This window comes from Eublepharis macularius, chromosome 12 (genome assembly GCF_028583425.1).
Source record: "Eublepharis macularius isolate TG4126 chromosome 12, MPM_Emac_v1.0, whole genome shotgun sequence".
Taxonomy (NCBI): Eukaryota; Metazoa; Chordata; class Lepidosauria; order Squamata; family Eublepharidae; genus Eublepharis; species Eublepharis macularius.
This window is the reverse complement of record NC_072801.1, coordinates 52,033,002-52,055,482: the sequence shown is the minus strand read 5'-3', so window position 1 is coordinate 52,055,482 and position 22,481 is coordinate 52,033,002. Positions and strand designations below refer to the sequence as shown.

Here is a 22,481-nt window from a genome sequence, read left to right as displayed (position 1 = left end):
ATGGATAATCAGACCACAGTGACTTATTTTGTCCTCTTGGGATTTTCATACAACCCACCAACCCAGATTTTCCTCTTCTTCATTTTTTCATTTATATATGCAACAACTGTGTTGGGAAACACAGTGATTATGACAATAATATGGAGCAACGATCACCTCCGGAGCCCCATGTACTTCTTCCTGAATCACTTGTCTTTCCTCGATATCTGCTTCTCTTCAATCACTGTGCCAAAGTTATTAGTTAACTTAAATTCCAGCCAGACAATATCATATAGTGGCTGCATTGCCCAGATGTTCTTAATCCTTCAGTCAGGGTGCACTGAAATTTATATTCTTGCAGCAATGGCTTTTGATCGATACACTGCCATATGCAAGCCCTTGCATTATGTGCAAATAATGAATAGAGTGTTTTGCAGATGGCTGGTGGGAGCTGCATGGGCTATTGGATCCACACATGCTATGGTGAATTCATTACCTATATTAAAACTAACATTCTGCAGTCAAAATATCATCAGGCACTTCAGCTGTGAACAGCCATCTTTACTTGCTTTGTCCTGCACAGAAACATTCTTATGTGTCATCACTTCTTTTATTTCTGGTTTTACAATAGGAGTTTCTTCATCCCTTGTTATCGTTTACTCCTATTTCCACATTGTCTCTACTGTCCTGAAAATGCAGTCAGCAGAGGCAAAAAAGAAGACCTTCTCCACTTGCAGTGCCCACCTTATTGTCTTAATTTTGTACTATAGTACAAGCTGTACTAGGTATATGAGACCGACCTCTGTCTCCTCAGCAATTCTAGATGAACTTTTCAGCATCCAGTATAGTATTTTGACCCCAATGCTGAACCCCATTATTTACAGCTTGAAAACCGGGGAAATAAGAGAAGCCTTAAAAAAACTATTGGGATACAAACCATTGAGGTCTTGTGTTTTGTAAACTGTTGTTACGTAGTAACTAAACTCATAAAACTATTCAAACCATTGCATTCTAAGACAATCCAGTCAAAGGCCTAAAGAAATCGGGGGCAAACCATGCACATATTTAAAAGAAGGGAATGAAGAGATGTCACTCCATTTGCATTTCAAACCATATTCTATGTTGGATTACTAGACCAAAATTGGTGATGCAGCACTGCTGGTGGTATTCTGCTGGTGTTGCCATCAGCAGATACAATACATTAGAATTCTCCCTCATATTTGTATTGTGTGTTTGGGGGTGTTATATAAGTTTTCGTGTCAACCCATCAATTAAGCACACAATGAGAATGGGTGATTTGACTTGTACATGTAAGTGGACTCTTTGATATGGGAATGTCCCTTAATCCCCTCTTATTTTATGTACGAGCCAGCCACCTACTGAGGGCTCAATCATGGAAGAACTAAGTCTGAATCTCCAAAGGAGCTCTTCCCTTCTTGCAAGCCCATTTTGTATTTTGGCATTTCAGAAACAAAATAGATCTTTTTCATCCATGACTTATAAGAGTCTATGTATCAGATGGAATGATGTGTGGAAGTGTCCCAAAGTTTGGTACATGATGTTATCAAACACAGCTTTCTTGTCTAAGCCAAATGAAATAGTCTTTAGGACAGAGTTCATATCTCCCAGACTTCTTACTGTAGATTATTTCAATTTCCATACCAAGGCCAGCTTTTCATTTATAGCATCTGTGGCAAGTATGGCCATATCATAGATGTTCCCCGTCCCTCAAAAAACTTATTTCTGAAATAAAAGGCAAAGTTTCTCTCTCACACTAAAATTAGCTTTTCTCCATGAAAGCATAAAGAGTCCAGTAGCACCTTTAAGAATAACCAACTTTATTGTAGCATAAACTTTTTAGAACCACAGCTCTCTTCATCAGATGCATTAAAGGTAAAAGGTAAAGGTAGTCCCCTGTGCAAGCAACCAAGTCATTACTGACCCATGTGGGGACGTCTCTTCATGACGTTTTCTTGGCAGATTTTTTTTTACGGGGTGATTTGCCATTGCCTTCCCCATTAAGAATGAAGAATTTAAGCCGCACTCAAATTCATGCCAGTTCTCAGTTCTGTGACTTGCAGTGAGAGAAGAAGAATATCAAGATTAAGCCTTCCCTTTCTGTTGAGCCTGCTTTGAAAAGGAGCTGTTTACTGGATTGAGGAGTTGTATTTTGGCCCACTGCAGCTACTTTGTGATCTCTGTTACATGCCCAGAGTGGGGAAGGAATATTATCCAGTGGATCCCTGAGAGTCAACTGCCTCATATCCCAAATTACTCTGAACTTATCAGTGGTTTGCAAAACATTGTGCTTCAGTGGAATGCAACACTTTCATTTGCATGCAAGTAGGCTCTACTGTGAGCAGTCTGTCTAGCCTCCACCATTTTTAATAACTGCTTATGATATAAAATCATACGCTTCTGAATCCAATGTGCTTTATGCCACAATAAGCCAAATTGATCAGCAGGCCAAAACTTTGTCAGCTCCTTCCTCGGAGACTGAAACTCACATACCATGCCAATGGAATGCCAAGTTATTAGGCGTCCTTGTCTCCTGCCTCCCACGCCTTTGAGCAAAGCTCTATTGACAAGTTAGGTGCTTGAGGGCTCTGAACTTCCCATCTCCCCTCGAACATTCCAATCTCCTTTCTCCCCATTGAACACATCCCAGCTAAGATCCTGTCCCTCAATCAAGGACCATCAATCAGCTCTGAGAATATTTAATCAAAACTCTAAATTCAATTTCCAAGCTTGGAGACGTTCAATTAAAGTTACAGTTTCTTTGTTAAGCACCAGGAGCAAGCAAACTTCCTCCTTTGTCATGCCCTGCAGCACCAATCAAGGTAATCAAACCTTTGTCCATCCCAGAAGATGACCTTTAAGGTCTTTTGTCTTACTGGCTGAAGTCACTCTTCAGCCTCAGGGTCTATTTTTCCTATAAAAAGGCTGGCTCTGCCCCAGCCAAATTGTGCAGTATGGTGCACACCTACTGGAATCCAAGCACTGCTACCTCAGAGACCCTCTGAGCCTGTCATGGCAGACAACGGTGGCTGTTTGAAGCCCTCTTCCTCATCGGACTTCTGTCATCTGACTTCTCTCATCTGATTATGCAAACTCCAATCTCTATTCCAACTTTTACCTACTTTTCCTAGGGACCTCGTATGCTTGTGAATCTACTGGTGTGTGTTTGAAATTCTCTGTTAATAAAGCAATCTTTAATTTGGAACTATACCTGCTTTGTTGGTTTCCTCTGGGAAGGGGCCTCGTAAAAATTGATGGAAAATCTCACTTGTTACTCCTCTTACTAAGCCTTCTCCTTGCTGCTAATTCTCCCCGTCTTGCAAGGAGACCAATTCCGGTAACACTACTCACTTCCCCCTGCATCCCTGTATGATGCAATATAGAACAATGTCAATTTTGAATTGCACAACATTCTTGCACATTCATTCCAAATTGAATTCTAATATACTGCAGAGTTGATACATGCTATTTCACTGCACCACTTTTCTGACTGGAGCTCATTTGGAGTACTGGCTTGACTAGAGCAGAAATTATCTTCTGTAGTGGTATGAGAATTCTATCTCTCCATCCTGGATTTTTTTTTTTTTGCCTTCACTGGAGCATTGAGCAGGGACCACTGAGGGAATGGACGGGGTAGTTGTGGGTTTCCTGTATAGTGGAGGGGGTTTGACTAGATGACTCTTAGAGTTAACTTTCAGTCTTATAATCCTATTCTTTTGGGATGTCAGGTAGGGTTCTACTAGAGCCACCATATTAAACAAGCTTTGCAAAACCACATGCAGTGGAGTTTTTGCCAGCCTGTATGTCATTGCACATGGTCAGAATGAATTATAGAGGCTGATCCAATTTCATCCACCTAGTCTCTCACTGAACCATTAGGTCCACCACTACCACCCCCAATAAAGATGGCAGCCAAGGTTTTCCACACAAACATGAACATGAGTGTGCATGTTTCCTTGCAGGAATGGACTTTATCATTCTTACCTGACCTTGATATTATATACTGGGAGAACTGAAATGAACTATCTTCATCTGTTTTTCTTATATCAACAGATGAGAAAAAACATTCTGTAGAGAGGTACATAAAGTATATCTTGTACGTCATGGTAATGTTTTACATTTTGAATGAAACTTTTCCTGGGTCTAGTCCCCCCCTAATCCGCACATCGCACTACACTTCAGTTGGGCAAAAGCCCATGGTGTAAAACACACGCATGTATCCTTCCCAAAGGTGATGTTGTCCCCTCAGAATGTGCATTTTTATTACAACCAACTTTTCCCCGATGGAAACAATTAGCTGTCTGGGAGACAATCTGTGATTCTATGCACTTTCCCACCTATAGCAGGAACTGAACTATAAAACTAAATTGTTACCTGAGAATTCCAGTTAGACTGATCATGAGATGGGCAGATTTTTGGATCATCCCCAATGAAGAGAAAAAGAGAAATATAGATTGTAAGTTTCCTTCGTTTTTTTTAAAAAAATCTAATTTCATCTATATGAATACATTCTGTAAAGACAAGCTCAAGCAGAGGACAAGAGATTCTAGGTAAGTTTCCTGAATAAAGCAATGATTTTAAACTAATTCTCAGAATTTAGAAATTAAAGTAGACAGATGCACAGTAACTTACCAGTCTCTGTTCCATATGAACATGGGGTGGTTGTAAAATAGCAGGGGGAGGGGGGACTTGACAAGGATCTTTGTTAGTGAAGATTGGTGAATTTAGATTGTGTCTTATGGGAGCCCTGTTTAGATGGTAATAATTATTTGTATGCAAAACTGCAGTCTGTTACTACCTTCCACAATGAATCTCTTCTCATGCACCAAATTAAAACCAGCCTACTAATCATATAGATCACCAAACCCTGTCACCATGGGATATTGTGGCCATTTTTTGTTCATGAATCGTAAGCTTTGTAGTCCTGATTCACTCACCGTATTCCTTATACTTAGGCTAACAAGAAACATTTCCACAGACTCCAAGTAATGCTGACTTGTAAATGAGAAAATGTAAGAACTGGAATGTAATGTAAAATACAAGGATTGGGGCTTAAAACTCCTGTCCTCAGTTTCATTGAGAAAACTTTTGTTGTTTCATTAAAATCTTGTATATTAGAGGAAATACCTGCACTGACAAGGCACAGTGCACTTACAATCGGCTTGTACTTGTCTTCACATTGGATGGGTGCTATCTGACCCAGGCATTAGCACAATTCATCTCACGTAAAACTGTACAGTTGAGTCAGTCATTTTTGGCCCATTGAGTATCAAGAAGTAGTTTTTCTACTGAAGTTTCTTCATAAATGCTGGATAGGAGAGTCCCATACATAGTTTTCCTTCTCCCTTATGTCCTGCTAATTTGGTCTAGTGGTTAAGAGCAGCGGCACTGTAATCCGGAGAACTGGGTTTGATTCCCCACTCCTACATTTGAAGCCAGCTGGGTGACCTTGCCTCAGTCACAGCTCTCTTAGAGCTCTCTCAGTCCCACCCACCTCACAACATGATAGTTGTGGGGATAATAATAACATACTTTGTAAACTGCTCTGAGTGGGTGTTAAGTTGTCTTGAAGGGTGGTATATAAATCAAATATTATTATTATTATTATTATTACTGTACATTCTTCAAAAGTGAGAGTTGATGAGTGCTAAAAGGATGTCATGAATATGGGGTAAAATATACCCACATAATATTGAAGGGAACTTGACACACCTATCATTTTCATTAGACTGCCATAACCTCAACTGCACCCTGGAATGCAATATTTGAGAACACTACCACTTTAAAATACCAACAAAATATCCAGAGTATGAGCTTTCGAGAGTCAAAGCTCCCTTACTCTAATATTTGTATCTGACAAAAGGAGCTTCAATTCTCAAAAACTCATACCCTAGAAATCTTGATGGTCTTTTAAGGTGTTACTGGACTCAAATCTTGCTCCTCTGCAGACTAATATAGCTACCCACCTGCAACCTGAAATGTATCCACTGTACCCTATTTAACTCAATCATTCTATTTGTTTTTGCAGTTTAAATTTTTGCCGAAGAAGGAAATGGAAAATCAGACCACATTGACTTATTTTGTCCTCTTGGGATTTTCATACAACCTACCAGTCCAGATTTTCCTCTTCTTGATGTTTTTATTTATCTATGCAACAACTGTGCTGGGAAATACAGTGATTATAACTATTATAACAACCAACAATCACCTCCGGAGCCCCATGTACTTTTTCCTGAGTCACCTGTCTTTCCTCGATATCTGTTTCTCTTCAGTCACTCTGCCAAATTTGCTACTTAACTTCTATTCAAGCCAGACAATATCATACAGTGGCTGTATTGCCCAGATGTTCTTAATCCTTCAGTCAGGGTGGACTGAAGTTTATATTCTTGCAGCAATGGCTTTTGACCGATACACTGCCATATGCAAGCCCCTTCACTATGTGCAAATAATGAACAGAGTGTTTTGCAGATGGCTGGTGGGAGCTGCATGGGTCATTGGATACATGTATTCTATGGTGAATTCATTACCTATATTAAAACTAACATTCTGTGGTCAAAACGTTATCAGGCACTTCAGCTGTGAATACCCATCTTTACTTGCTTTGTCCTGCACAGAAACATTCCTGTATGTGACCACTTTTTTCATATCTGGTTTTACAATAGGAGTTTCTTCATCCCTTGTTATCCTTTGCTCCTATGTTCGCATTGTCTCTACTGTCCTCAAGATGCAGTCAGCAGAGGCAAGAAAGAAAACTTTCTCCACTTGCAGTGCCCACCTTATTGTTGTAATTTTGTACTATGGTACAGGCTGTACTAGGTATATGAGGCCCATGTCTGTCTCCTTAGCAATTCTAGATGAACTTTTCAGCATCCAGTATAGTATTTTGACCCCAATGCTGAACCCCATTATTTACAGCTTGAAAACCAGGGAAATAAGAGAAGCCTTAAAAAAAATATTGGGATACAAACCATTGACATCATGTATAGCTTAAAATGTTACTACATAGTAATTGAACCCATTAAACTATTCGAACTGCTGAATATTAAAACAATCCAGTCAAAGGTCAGAAGAAATGGGGGCAAGACATGCACATTGCACAGGCTTAAAAGAAAGGAGTGAAGAGATGTCAGTGCCAGATATTCCAAGAGGACAAGAGCATGGAGAGTTTATTCCAGCTCTGTGAGAATCATCTTTGTCAATAAAAGTTTTCTTGCGTGGAATATTTATGAGCTTCGAACCATCCCTTGACCATGAAGCCTCTATTTGCATTTCATACTATGCTGTAGGTTGGATTGTTAGACCAAGACTGATGTTGCAGCACTTCAGATGGTATTCTGTTGGTGGTAACATCAGAAGATACCACAAATTGGAATTCTCTCTTACATTTTACTGTGTGGTTGGGGGTGTTATGTAAGTTGTGTCAGCCCATAGATTAATCATACAATGGGAATGGGTTAATTGACTTATAGATGTAAGTGGATGTATGAGATGGGATGATGTGTGGAAGGGATTGTGGAATTTGGTCCAAGGTGTAAGGAAATCTCCATCATCTGTTTTTCTTATATCACTATATGAAATAAGCATTCTATAGGGAGGGACAGAAAATATATTCACTACTTAATATGGATGTTTTTTTTGTTTTTTTTTGAGTGCCCCTAAATTCTACTCTTATACGCCAGAGAATAAAAGCTCTCTGTATTTACTGTCTCCACCCCATGCATAATTTTATTTACCTCTCCTATTCCCGCCTCCCTTAGTCATCTTCTGTTCTAAACTGAAAGGTCTCAGATGTTCCGAAGGCATTGGACTGTCATTTTATACTGAAATGGTTGTGTAACTATTGATTGCTTTGGTATATACCATTTATTAATATTGGAGCCTATTAAGAAGTAGATTATGAAATGGGACTGAAGATATGCTTGCACTGCCCATTGGCTCTTGAATTTGTAATTGGTCCTTAGTATCTCCTTTCAGTTCTTCAGCCAGTTTTAGAGGGTTGTCCTGAAATTTAGCCTACATGAGCGGCAACGACTCACACTGAATAGAGAAGCTACAACAGAAAATTCATTGACAAAAAATGAGAGCAGCAATGAATTATACAGAATGAAGCAATTACAACTGCTTGATATACTTCATTATACTGTGAAGACTTTCCTGTCTTTACCTTCCAAACGAGATTCTTCCTATATATATTGTGGGACTCTTCGTCTGTTGGATGTTCTTAGGAATTAATTGTATGAATTCAAATTATTTTTGTAATTATTGTATTTATTTTTATTTATTTATTTTGTTTAGTGTTTTTGTAATTTATTGTATTTATTGTTGTATTTATTGTTGAGAACTGATGAATTGATGTTCAGTATGTTTGTAGGGATATTAGACTTACAATGGTTGATTATTGTACACTAGAGTAACTGATTAGCACTATTGTACTTTATACATAAAGAGTATAAAATTATAATTATATAGTACGTGTGAATTTAACTCTTTACCTCTGAGTGGGTGTTGTTTTTGGTTAAGTGGTACATGGTACCTGGAGGAGCCCTCATAGTTGGACATCTCCTGATAGGAAAACTGCTCCAACCCCTTAATCATGTTGGTTGCCCACTTCTGAATTTTTCCAGGCCTGCTATGTTATTTTTGAGATACAACAAAAAGAAATGGCCATAGTACTCCAAATGAGGTTTCTCCATAGATCTATAAAGCGCTTTATCATTGTTAGCTCCATGTTTATTTTGGCTGTGAGAGATGACTGTGGCTACTTCTCTGGAATTGTCAGTTCCATATGTCTCTTTAATGCAGGGCTGCACCTCTTCTGATGCCCCAAGTGGACATGCTTTTCACACACGTGCTCTTGGCCATGCACGTAGTGCTGTCACCAGGACTTTTTTTTCTGGGAAAAGAGGTGGTGGAACTCAGTGGGTTGCCCTCAGAGAAAATGGTCACATGGCTGGTGGCCCCGCCCCCTGATCTCCAGACAGAGGGGAGTTTAGATTGTCCTCCATGCCAGTGGTGCGGAGGGTAATCTAAACTCCCCTCTGTCTGGAGATCAGGGGGCAGGGCCACCAGCCATGTGACCATTTTCAAGAGGTTCCAGAACCCTGTTCCACCGCATTCCAGCTGAAAAAAAGCCCTGGCTGTCACTTCTGGAAGTAATGTTATTCCAAGGAGTGCAAGAGTGCACGTGTGCTTCATGCCAGGGCCAATTCTTAAGGAATCATCCCAAAAGAGTGTTTGGGCCCAATTCTTTTAAAAAAATTAGTCTTGGCACAAAGAGCTGTGCATCTCTCAGAGCACAGTCATGCTCTGAGTAATAACATCATTTCAGGAAGTGACAGTATTTTGGAAAGGGCTGGGATCTCATGCAAACATTCATCAGGACTGTCTGTTAGTGGCAGGCAATTACTAGCTGACATTCCTGCTCCTGCCAATTGCCAGCATTCACCAGGCAGGTGGGGCAAAGTGCCAGAAGGCTGGCATCTTACAACCATATTCTGAGTCAAAAGAAATTTTGTTGGGTCAAAGCTCTTACCAAGCATCTTTCCAGTAGGAGATGAATAAGGCAGTCTTTCAGAAAATATTGAGGTCCCCCAGCCTTGTTAACTTGGAAAGATTTCAACTTCCATATCAAGGGCACCAAAATTTGCATGCATGCTATTCACAGCAGCCATGGAAGGGCATGACATAGCTACCATTTTCAGGAGTATCCAACAACCTATGTGGCAAACATAAGCATTGTGCTATTTACAAGTAAAACTTTTGGTTTGTTTTTGCAGCTTAAATTTTTACTGAAGAAGGAAATGGAAAATCAGACTTCAGTGATTATTTTGTCCTCTTGGGATTTTCAGCTAGCCCACCAATACAAATTTTCCTCTTCTTGATATTTTTACTTTTTTTATTTATGCAGCAATTCTGCCGAGAAATATAGTGATCATATCAATAATAGTGACCAGCATACCTACAGTATGAGATTGTCTGCTTTGAGTATAAATTCTCTAGAAGCTTAGGTAGAGAGATTGAAGAAAAGAAGATACCGAGAAAAGATAGATGACTCAGGAAAAAGTACATGGGGCTCCTCTTACAAGTTTCTCACGGTAGTAATTGTTAAGTGGTGTATTGCCCTGATTGGCTGGATTTGCCTTAAGATGTGACTGTTTCCAACCATGGAGGCGGCTTTTTCCTATGGATGCTGCTGGACCATTACTTTGATTTGAACACTGCAAGCCCCTGCATTCTGTGCAAATCATGAGCAAAGTGTTTTGTAGATGGCTGGTGGGAAGTACATGGACTATTGGTTTCAATATGCATTTATCAATACATTACCTGTATTGAAGTTACTGTTCTGTGGTCCAGATATTATCTGGCATTTCAGCTGTGAATGCCTGTCTTTATTTGCTTTGCCCTGCACAGAACCTTTTGCAAATGTGGTTACTTTTTTTTAATTTCTGGAACTACTATAGCAGTTTCTTCAATTCTTATTATTCTGTTCTCTTTTATCCATATTGTCTCTACTGTCTTGAAGATGCAGTCAGGAGAGGCAAAGAAGAAAATCTTCACCACTTGCAGTGCCCACCTTATTGTGGTCCTTCTATATTATGGCACAGGCTGCTTTAGGTATAGAAGACCCAGTTCTGTCTCCTTAGCAATCCTGGATGATCTTTTTTCCATTGGTGTAGCATTTCAACTCCCATGCAGAATCCCATTATTTACAGCTTGAAAATGAAGGAAATCAAGGCAGACTTAATTTATTAACTTATTTATTTTATTTGACTTATATCCTGCCCTCCCCATGAATGGGCTCATGGCAGCTCACATCATCAATAAAATACAATAAGTTAAGAATTAACTTTAAAAACACATTTAAAACTTACACTAAAATACTCCAGGCACCATTATACATAGGGTACTTTAGATACTGATCAAAAACCTGCATAGGTCATAGCTGTGGGCAGAACGTGTAGCTGAGGGCAGTCATAGAAGAGGTGGTTAGGTGGACTAAGGGGGGACTCCTGCTAGTCCTCAACCAAAGCCCGGCAGAATATCTCCATTTTACAGGCCATTTGGATTTGTAATAGTTCCCATATGGCCTGGATCTCCAGCAGGAGAGCATTTTACCAGGCTGGGGCCAAGGCAGGAAAAGCCCTGGCCCTGATAGAGGCCAGACGGATGTCCCTTGGGCCAGGGACCACCAGGTCCACAAAGTGCAGCCCCATGCAAGGGACGTGATGGGAGAGGCAGTTCCATAGGCATGCCGGTCTCAGTCTGTGGAGGTCTTTAAAAATCAATGTTAACACCTTGAACCATATCTGGAACATCTGGACCTGGCAGCAGTCGTGACCTGGGCCTCCATTGAAAGTGTGGCATCCCAAGTCACACCCAGGCTTCTCACCATCAATGAAGGATTCAGTTATACCCTGTTGAGAGTTGGGAGCTGGGTCCCCAATCCCATTGCTCCACGACCCAGACACAGAACCTCCATCTTCAGGGGATTCAATTTCAGATGACTCTGATGTAGCCATACCATCATAGCCTTAAGACCCTTGGCCAAGGAATCCAGAGCACAGTCAGACTGATTGTCCATCAACAGATAGAGCTGGCTGTCATCCACATACTGGTGGCAACCCAGCCCAAAATTGTGGACTACCTGGGTGAGGGGGTGAATATAGATGTTAAATAGCATTGGGGAAACAATTGCCCCCTGAGGGATGGCACATACCAAAAAATGGCAGGCAGACATCTGTTCCCCGAGAGCCACTCTCTATCCCTGACTGTGGAGGAAGGAGCTCAGCCATTGCAGGGCTATCCCACAAATCTCCACGTTGGTGAGCCAGTGGGCCAAGAAATTGTGATTGACCATGTCAAACACAGCTATAAGATCTAAAAGTATCAGCAGTGCCAACCCACCTCAATCCAGGTGCCACCGCAGATCATCTATGAAAGCGTCCAGAGCTGTCTCCATACCATGGCCAGGCCTGAAGCTGGACTGCAGTGGGTCCAAGGTAGAGGCATCATCCAGGTATACGTATAACTGTTCTGCTACCCCCCTCTCAATTACCTTATCCAGGAATGGAAGATTTGAAACTGGGCAGTAATTGGCTGGATCAACAGGATCCAATTACGGTTTCTTTAATAAGGGCCACACCACTGCCTCCTCAATGAGTCTGGGAAAAACCCAGAACTCAGAGAAATATTAATGATGTCAGCTAATGGGACCCCAATCTCAGCACCACCAGTTTTCACCAGCCATGATGGACATGCGTCCAGTGGGCATGTGGTAGGTTTCACAACACTCAGAATCATGTCTATCTCCTCTTTGGACAGTGGCCTGAACTGATTTAATATCAACCCTGAAGATGGCCAAGGGGCCTCCAGTTCACATACTGCATCAACTGAAGTGGACACGTTCCGGCAGAGTGACAAGATCTTATCTGCAAAATAGTCTTCAAAAGCCTCACAGTTTATCACCGAATTCACATTTTTATTTGTCCCATGTGCAAGGGACATTAAAGTCCAAATCACTCCAAAAAGTTGTTCTCGGTGAGAACTAGCAGATGCAATGGAGGCTGCATAGTAATCTCTCTTTGCAGTTTTCTCTGCCACCTCATAGGCATAAACATCCTATAAGATGTTCTTGTCACTTTGTCACGGAGTCGCAGCCATGCTCACTCTAGCCGTCTCAGTTCCCCATTTCATCTGTCATAGCTCCTCAGTATACTAGGGAGTTATTCTGGTTCGGGGTGGGAAGAAGAGGATGATTGGGAGCAATCTTGTTGATGGCATCAGAGAGATGGCATTCTAGTCCTCTATCAGCTTGTCCAATGAGCTACCAGGGGCATCAGATCCCGCAGAACATTATCAATCCAACTAGATCCATTTGACTTCGCAGGTGAGCATAAATCAGCTTGTTGCCCTAGCAGGAGGGGGTGCCCAGATGGCCTGTCAGTACGAGGTGGTCTGACCATGGCATTTACTGTAGGTTCATCCAGATCCATCTGTATTCCCACCCCAAGGATTATGTCCAGCATGTGTCCTGCTCAATGTGTGGGCGCTGATACAAACTGGGAGAGTCCTAATGCTGCCATGGAAGCTATCAGGTCCATGGCCCATGCGTCCCCTTGCCCAGTTGGTACGAAGTTTTGAACTGGCCTACCACCAGTATGCGGATAACACCCAGTTGTATCTTTTAATGGGTAGTCAGCCTGTCTCCGCCCCAGATTCCTTGGCCAAAACTCTGGAGTCCATCTCTTTATAGTTGAAGCAGAGTCAACTGAAACTGCATCCCAAAAAGATGAATCCCCTGTACTTAAGTCATGGACCATTGGGTTTAGGGATCCAGCTCCTGGCCCTCGATGGAGTGCCCCTTTTGCCCATCCCAACAGTTAGGAGTCTGAAGGTGATTTTGGATACCTCGTCAATGATCTAAGCCCAGATCTCAGTGGTTGCCAGGTCATCTTTTTCCATCTGTGATGGACCAGGCAACTTTCACCTTACCTTTCAACTCACAACCTAATGACAGTAATCCAGGCAACAGTTACCTCCAGATTTTACTATTGTAACTCACTCTACATAGGGCTTCCTTTGGGTCTAGTCCAGAAATTACAGTGTGCCCAGAATGGAGTCATGACTGTCCTTAATGGAAACCCCATATAGGGTGTATATTAAAGTAGCTGCACTGGCTCCTGTGGAGTTTTGGATCAGATTCAAGGTTCTGGTTCTAACCTATTAAGCTCTTAGTGGACTGGGACCAGCATATCTGCGAGACCGGAGGGTGCTCCAATCAGATGTCAAAATAACTGCTGGTAGTCCCTGGCCCCACGGAGGCTTGCCTGGCCTCAACCTGAGCCTGGGCCTTCTCAGTTCTGGCACCAACCTGGTGTAACTCTCTGTTGAAAGCAGTGCCCAAGAAGATCTATTATCTTTTTGCCAGGCTTTTATGACGGAATGTTCCTCCAGGCATATGGTTGAGGCTGGATTATGGGCGAACCTTCCTACTGGTCTTCTCTTGGGGGGGAGTAGTGCGATACCCACCCTGATCTTTTTCACCTGCTGGACCACTGCCGACCCTCTATCACCCACCCATATAATGGCTGGTTGGGGTGTAAATATGAGCCTCAGCTAGAGTTTTCCTGAATTATATGTCTATTTATGGTTTTTACGTGATTTTATTATAAATTTTAATATGATATCTGCTCTGAGCCTGTTCGCGGGGAGAGCGGATTATAAATTGAATAAATCAAATCAATTAATGTATCTTAATTATTTGCTTTTCATGTATCAGCCAGAGGGTTCAAATATGAAAGGTATGCATCTGGAGATCCAGGGGAACTATTTCTTGTTGTAAACCCATGATTTATTTATACCATTTAAAAATAAGGGTTTTTTTTTCAATTTATAACCCATTTGATTCTGTAAATTGGATGGAATGATGTGTGCATGGGCCTATATTAATGGTTTATCCTGGCGTAGAGTTGCCAAGTCTTTCTGGCAATGGGTAGGACTGTGAGGGGGCAGTACTTACTTCAATTTCACTTCTGAACATTATTGTGCTGAGAGTGGGAGTGTGCATGTCTTTTGCACCACAACCAGTTCCTTTAGAACCAGGCCTACATATAGCATTTTGCCAAACAATGATGGAGATTCCACGGATATCCATGCACAGGAGAGTGCATGTTTCTTTGCAAGGATGGGTTTTTTGCATTTCTTCCATCTCAATAGCTGTATGCTATGATAATTGAAATGAACTAGTCAGGATCTTTAAAAAAAATCAGTATAAGAAATAAGCAATTGGCAGTGAGGTCTAAAAATGTATTCACTACTCCATGTGGATGTTTCTCATTTCAACTATAACTCTTCTTGATACTTTGCCAACTACCCTGCCCTTTGCATTACACTTAAGTTAGACAGAAGTCTAATTAAAACAGGGCAAAAGTCAAATATATATTTCCTGTACAAAAAACATCCCTCACCCTGAGTATACACATTGTTAATTTCATATAATTTTCCCCAAGGGAATAATTAGGAATTTCGACATCATTCTGAGATTGTATATATTTTGCCACCAAAGACAACAAATGCACTAGAAAATTAAACTAATGGCCAAGTAGTCCTGTTAGACTATTTCTGATTGTGATCTGAATTGGTTTTCCAGCTTTCCAAAAAGATGTGAAACAGCATAAAATGTATTGAAGGAATCCTTCTTGGCTCATCTTTTTATCTAACTTCATTTATTGTAATATATCCTTCCTGTGTAGTCCAAACTGACTAACAGGTAAGTTTTCTGACTAAAGCAATGAGTTCCAGCTAATTGTCTCAAATTAAAGCAGATGGATTTGCAACAGTTCAGCAGTCTATGTTTTGAATGAGCACTAGATGGGAATGATGTTTAAAGTAAGCTGGCTTATCAAAAACAGACACGGATGATAGTTGTTAAATTTAAACACTGGATTTTATGGCTATATGTGTCTCTGTTTCATAGTAATGTTAATAATACATGCAAAGCTGCAGGTTGCTTCACTGCTCGAAGAGATCATGAGCCAGAAACCTAAAAGTCTTCCCCAATGACCGTTCCTGAAGACCTCATTGTGTAAAGCATTAGCTTGGCAAACATTATTAGATAAATGTTGGAAGTTAATCTAAGCAGGTCTACTCAGAATCCTACCCAGGTGTATTCCATAGAGTTTACTCCCATGAAAGTGTTTAGAGGAATGAACTGTAAAAGGCGATGAAGTACAATGAATAGTAACATGCAAACAATAAAACATCAGAGACATAACCGTTATCATAAAGAAGAAAAACAAAAATTCCAAAACAGTGTGCCTCCTAATTTTAAACTAAAATTATTATTTTTTTAATTAAATAGGTATTAGAGGTGACACTGACAAAAATTCCATTTCAGTTTCAAATCCGGAGTTCCCAAACTAACTCTGTATTGTCCCTGTTGTTGTTTTTTCTTCTGGGTGGAGCATTACCAGTTTGGATCTGATCCATTTGGTTTTGCTCAGGAGTTTCAGACCTGTTCTTTGCAATGAGCGCTTCCTGGCCCTTTGGGGCAGCTGCTTATGAAGTTAAGGGCACCAAAGTCACACAAAATACAGTCCTCCCTCTATACTATTAACCTATTGAGTTTGCGCATACACCACAGATTCTGAAGAATGCTTGAGGAAGGGAAGTGTTGGTGGTGTATGGGCACACTCTTCTTTTCAAAAGAGGTTGGGGAAATGAGGCTCTGGAGCAGTTATTTCATTCTTAACCAAAAACCTCATTGACTCCTAGTATCTCATCCTCTAAGCCATCAATCCACTGAGTTTTTCCTCAGTTACAGTACACACACAACAACAGTGGCTGCTGAAGAAGGCAAGTGTCAGTGGGTGCACACTATAGCAGGAAACTGCCGGGCAAACTGGTAGCAGAGTGGCAGCGGCATTTTAAAAAATCCTGCTTCACATTTGCTTTTTCTAAGGGCCAAGCTACACATGACGAATGACACTTGAATGGCAAGTGTATTTCTCCCTGTTCACTTGCCCTCCACTCAATCCACTTGCCGTTCAAGTGTCATTCGTCATGTGTAGCTTGGCCCTAAGTGATGATAGTGCCAAAAAATCATTATCATTGCATCCTTCTGTTGCTGCCATGTTTCCTTATACTTTGCAATTTCATTCCTATGGCGAAGGGCATATCCTTCCTTTTGACACTCAACGTCCTAATGCAAATGTTTGTGTGTCCTCAGATTAATTATTGCCAATCTCCATCAGTCAGGCAGGCAGGCAGCATAATTGTTTGAACCCCTCTCCCCCCAACCTATATTTTTCCTTTTGCTGTGTGGAGGTAGGATAGTTTTTCAAAGAGGAGAGTAGGCAAATGGCTCACAGACTTAAGCTTCATGTGGAGAATGTGTTTCTGAATAATGTTTTAGTAGATGCTGGATGGGGAAATCAATCCTAAATAGGTCTACTCAGATGTAAGTCCCATGTTTATTCAATCGTGCTTACTCCCAGGGAAGTGTGTTGAGAATTGCAGCCTATGAATGAAGTTTTCCAGCGTTTTTATCAAGTTTGAATTACTAAACTGACTTCATGCACTCCCTCTTGCTCCCCCTGTGGCACTTTTCCTCTCAGTGACTTACTATCCAAGTGGCCTGATAAGGGTGGAGGGGACAGATGAGTGTCTGGGTAGCATTGTAAAACCAACCAAGATGCACATTCCCCCTTAAACAGGTCTACTCAGATGTAAGCCCCATGTTACTCATTGGTGATTGTTTTTAGAATTGCAGCCTATGATTGGAAGTCTTACAGCACTTTTATCAAGTTCGATTGATCAAACATGCCTCTTGCCTCTCGCTTCCCCAGCAGAGTTTCTCCTCATAGTGACTAACCTTCCAGGAGCCCTGATGGATATGGGGGAGAAAAACAAGTGCCCATATAGCATCAGCTGATTGGTAGGGAGACAATGTTATTGCCCTGGTAGCTCTGGGGAAAAAAAGATGCACTCATGCACATTGTACATATTCCCCCTTCCTGTCAATGAAGTTAACATAAGGGCTCGATCCTGTTGGCATCTGATTAGGGAATGTCTGTCTCCCTGCTGCTGCCACTCCGAGGTAAGAACCAAAATGAAACACACAAGTCTTTTGTAGGAGGAAGTTATAATTTGGTTTCTCAGATTTGGTTCACTGTTCCAGAAGCCACTTTAAATGAAGCCACAGTTTCCATGTGTATTTCTGTCTTGTTTGTTCAATTTTGCACACTTCTTGTATGTGTCCATTGAAGAAAAAAATGGGTATGAAGTAGAAAAGATTTGTGATAAGATCAGCTTGATATTTCTGAATTGGATAATGATGCTTCTTATCTCATTTGTGAATGACCTCAGAAAATTAGTCAAGCAACCTTTTTCCTGAAAAAACACGGAGTGGTAGGTTTTAAGAAAAGAATTTGCCATGTAAATCTGCTGAAGGCATAAATAGGCCACTTATGCAGTATTGATATGATGGTATGTGAGATGTGTTTCTTGTCAAAGAACTGTACCAGCACTTGCTCTTGCATCAGCAAAACACCTACCCAAATGGAGGCATGGCATAATATATATATGGGTTAAACCAGGGTCATTAATTTATTGGCTATCCCATATCATATCATAAACTATGAATTTCCAGGGGTTTTCATGATGCAAGCAATACCAACATGGCTCCAATCAATCAATCGCTAATATTTGGTCAAAGACAAGCACAATATCATCTAACATTCATTGTACACTTGTACAGTAAATATGACAATTAATTTTTTTTTAGCTAAAATTTGATTCTATGTGCATAATTTACTTGCAGATTTTACAGGCTGCCACAAAAAAATTTGCACAACAAATTGTAAACTAGGGGGTTGATGTCCTCCAAAACAATCTAAAAATATTGTAATCTGAACGGCCAGGGAGCCTCCTAATCAAAGGGAAACTAATTTTCAAACCATGGCTCTGAACTTGGCCATTACTAAGGAGTGCAAGTGAATGGCACAAGTGCATGACAAGTGAACAGGGAGGAATACATGTGAGTCTGTTCACTTGCCAGGCAAGTGTCATTCATCACTTGTAGCTTGGCCCTAAGGCTCCTTTAATGCCAGATTCTTAATTCTAGGTTAAGGTTAAAAAGAGCTCCTCCATTTGAAGATCCAGAGGAAAAAAATCCTTTTTGGCTGTTGAACACTTGGCACTAATTTCATGCTAATATGAAAGAGTGAGGAGTTATCAGAATGCAGCAAATACCTGCACTGACAAGGCAGATTTCACTTCTAAGTGGCTTGTCCTAGACTTCTCATTCAATGTATGCTAGCTCAGCCAGCAAATAACATCTCATGACTAATTTTAAAGTATAAGGTCTAAGCCATCAGCATTTGGGGCTCAATCAGAGACAGGAAATGGGTTTGTTACTATAGGCACTTTTAGAAAATAGTGATGTTAACCCCTTTATTGATCTGAATTCCTCTGGACATTTAATGTTATGAAAATATATTTACTTGGAAAAAAAAGTCATGCAAAGGTTTAACATTGTCAATGCATGTTATATTCATTGCTTATAATATATAATTCTGAACATATGAGATCAGAGTTACATGTACTTAACAAATGTTGGACATCAAAGTTCCGTACAGAATTCTCCCCTTTCCCCAGTGAAATATGCAGTGAAATGTAGCTTACAGTCTGCCTTCTTTACTGTACTGTCTTCAAAAGTGCGGGTTGATGATTGCTCAAGAGAATGTAATCAATTAGAGATGGGCACAAACCAGGAAAACGGTGGTTTGTGGCGGTTTGTGGTTCCAGGTAAAAGACTACAAACTTATTTGAATATGTCCCAGTTCATGAAATTCGGTTTGTGGCTCATCACTTCCAGCTGATAAAGCAGCTGCAACACCTTTTTAGCTGTTTGCATTTGCAAAAAGCAAGACAAGTTTGAAACTTCCTTCCCCATCTCTTTTTTCACCTGAGTGAAAAAGCAGGGTGGGAAATTTGAAAATAAGACTTTTCTTGCCACCTGCAAACAGCAAGAAAAGTGTAGCTTTCAAATTCTGGCGGCTTCTCAGCTGATGGGAGGGGAATCCCCCTCCTGACAGCTGTAAAAAGCTGCCAGCATTTGAAAGCAGCCTTTTTCAGCTGATGAGGGCTGCTTTCAACCCCCACAGCTTTTTTCAGTTGAGGGGTGAGGAAGGAGGGACTTCTTCCCCCCTCCCCTCAGCAGAAATAAGTGGTGGGCATTTGAAAGCAGCAACACTTCCATGCCACACCTAGCAGCTTTTTTCTGCTGACAGGAGGAGAATTCCCCTCCTATCAGTTGTATAAAGCTGCTTTGAAACCGCTGTCACTTTTTTCAGCTGAGGGGAGAGGGAGCAGCTCCCCTCAGCTGAAAAAAAGAGGTGGGCACTTGAAAGCAGCAAAACTTTTCTTGTTGCACAAGAAAATTGTTGCTGTTTTCAAAGTCAGCAGCTTTTTCAGCTGACATAAGGGGGATTCCTCCCCCATCAGCTGAGTAGCAGCCTGTGTTTGAAAGCAACACTTTTCATGCCGTTTGCAAATTGCAACAAAAGTGCTGCTTTGAGCTTCAATGTGCTCCTTAAGCATTCCTGAGTCCTTAGGGGGTATACCTAAGCAGTTAAACACCTTGCTCGGAACCGAGGGGGTGCACAAAATGAACCAAATAAATCAGATTAAATTTCATCACAGTTAGTCAGAAATGGGCTCTGAAGAACTGGTTTGCAGACCAGAAACTGGCTTGGTTCGTGACGAACTTTGGTTTGTATTTTGGTTTGTGCCAATCTCTATTGTCAATAGTAGGTAACATATATATATATATCACCACATTATTGAGGGGAACTTCACACACCTGCCATTTTCATCAAAATCCAGTAACCTGAGCTGTATCCTAAAATGTAGCCATTGTAGCATATTTATCTCAATCATTTTTGGTTTTGTTTTTGCAGCTTACATTTTTGCTGAAGAAGGAAATGGACAATCAGACCACAGCGACTTATTTTGTCCTCTTGGGATTTTCATACAATCCACCAGTCCAAATTTTCCTCTTCTTGATCTTTTTCTTTATGTATGCAGCAACGTTGCTGGGAAATATAGTGATTATAGCAGTAGTAGTGACTAGTGATCAGCTTCAGAGCCCCATGTACTTTTTCCTTAGTCACCTGTCTTTCCTTGATATTTGCTTCTCTTCCGTCACTCTGCCAAAGTTGTTAGTTAACCTCTGTTCAAGGCCAACAATATCATACAATGGCTGCATTGCCCAGATGTTCTCAAGCATTCTGTTAGCTTGCACAGAAGCTTTTATTCTTACAGCAATGGCTTTTGACCGATACACTGCTATATGCAAGCCCCTTCAGTATGTGCAAATCATGAACAGAGTGTTCTGCAGATGTCTGGTGGGAGGTGCATGGGTTATTGGAACTGTGCAAACTCTAGTAAATTCCTTACCTATATTAAAACTAACTTTCTGTGGTTCAAATATTATCAGGCATTTCAGCTGTGAACACCCATCCTTACTTGCTTTATCCTGCACTGAAACATTCCCAAATGTGGTTACTTTCTTCATTTCTTTTTTTATAGTAGGATCTTCTTCATTCCTTGTTATTCTCTTCTCCTACATCCACATTGTCTCTACTGTCCTGAAGATGCAGTCAACGGAAACGAAAAAGAAAACTTTCTCCACTTGCAGTGCCCACCTTATTGTGGTTGTTCTATACTATGGCACAGGCTGCTTTAGGTATATGAGACCGAACTCTGTCTCCTCAGCAATCCTTGATGAAATTTTTTCCATCCATTATAGCATTTCAACCCCCATGCTGAATCCCATTATTTACAGCTTTAAAACCAAGGAAATCAAGGGACGCTTAAAAAAATTAATGGGGTTCAAGTAACAGATAACTCATGTTGTGCAAAATGTTTATATACTCTACAAATAAATAAAAAGTTGCCGCAGTAGGGAGAAATATGTTCAAATCACCCCCCTCATCTGTCACCTGCAGAAATTTAGGCAGGATCCAAACCTTTCTATCTTATCCTACTATCTGTTTTTTCCTTCTGTTCATACACCATCATATAAATAACTTTTAATGTACAAAGGCATTTGATTTATTCTTTTTGAAGGTGGTTAAGCTGGAAATTTGCCAGACCCATGAAGCTGCCACTTTTCTTGCTTTGTGCATATTACTGAATGGAGCAAGATGCAGGAGCAAGACGCATTGTAAGAAAAAGTTGTTGTGATTCACAAAGTCCACTCCCTTTCAGGGGGAGAACTCACATTATTCTAAGGCTGCTAGATAATAGAAGCCAACACTGGGGAGAATATAATACTTGTGGGGGGATGCTGAATCCCAAGACCATGTGGTCAGCAAGCCGAACAAACTTGGACAAATTAGGCACAGGTTTAGAACAAAAGATTCGAAAGCTGTCAGAACCAAAGATTCCTAAGAGGACGAGAACCTAGAGAGTTTACTCTGCCCCTCTGAGAATCATCTCTGTTCATGTCCACTTTATTGTTTGGGATCTTTAAAATCTTCTTGCCATGGACTAAATCCCCAGATCTTAGCTATGAGTTCTTGTGTTTTAAAGCAAGTTCTGTGTGGGGTTGTTACACCCAGATTGGTGTCCTGGGAACTGTTTGTGGTGTGCTGGTAGTGTTACCATCCAAACGTATGACCTAGTTAAATTCTCCCTTAGGTTTGTCTTGTTGGCATGGTTTTCATTGTTGGCATGGTTTTTATTGTTGGCATGGTCCAAGAATAAATTATACGGCAAATTATACGGCAGCAGCACAGAAAAGGGCATTGTAAAACCCAGTCGGCTTGCATCAGCTGCTTGGCAGGGACTTCCCCACCAAACAGCTGATCCCAGGGTTTAAATACCCCTGTCATGCCGCTATGCAGTGGCATGGAAAGGGGCATTGCAAGACATTCCCCCGCTCCCTTGGATCAGCTGCCTGGCCAAGGGGAGGGTAGCTC

At 41.0% G+C, this 22,481-nt stretch overlaps 3 protein-coding genes across 3 annotated transcripts; all 3 read left to right on the top strand.

Annotated features, from left to right (window-relative positions):
- Positions 1-939, top strand: LOC129339301 (olfactory receptor 2D3-like). The gene has a single exon (XM_054993888.1). It carries the CDS (start codon positions 1-3, stop codon positions 937-939), a length of 939 nt encoding a protein of 312 aa, XP_054849863.1.
- Positions 940-6,049: 5,110 nt separating this feature from the next.
- LOC129339300 (olfactory receptor 2D3-like) lies at positions 6,050-6,988 on the top strand. The gene has a single exon (XM_054993887.1). The coding sequence runs from the start codon at positions 6,050-6,052 to the stop codon at positions 6,986-6,988; it is 939 nt and encodes a 312-aa protein (XP_054849862.1).
- A 13,492-nt stretch (positions 6,989-20,480) lies between these two features.
- Positions 20,481-21,398, top strand: LOC129340634 (olfactory receptor 8S1-like). The gene has a single exon (XM_054995534.1). The coding sequence runs from the start codon at positions 20,481-20,483 to the stop codon at positions 21,396-21,398; it is 918 nt and encodes a 305-aa protein (XP_054851509.1).
- Positions 21,399-22,481: the final 1,083 nt, after the last annotated feature.

Bases quoted from the DNA above. Each gene is read 5' to 3' on its own strand.
- LOC129339301 (XM_054993888.1), top strand. From the start codon at position 1: ATGGATAATCAGACCACAGTGACTTATTTTGTCCTCTTGGGATTTTCA.
- LOC129339300 (XM_054993887.1), top strand. From the start codon at position 6,050: ATGGAAAATCAGACCACATTGACTTATTTTGTCCTCTTGGGATTTTCA.
- LOC129340634 (XM_054995534.1), top strand. From the start codon at position 20,481: ATGGACAATCAGACCACAGCGACTTATTTTGTCCTCTTGGGATTTTCA.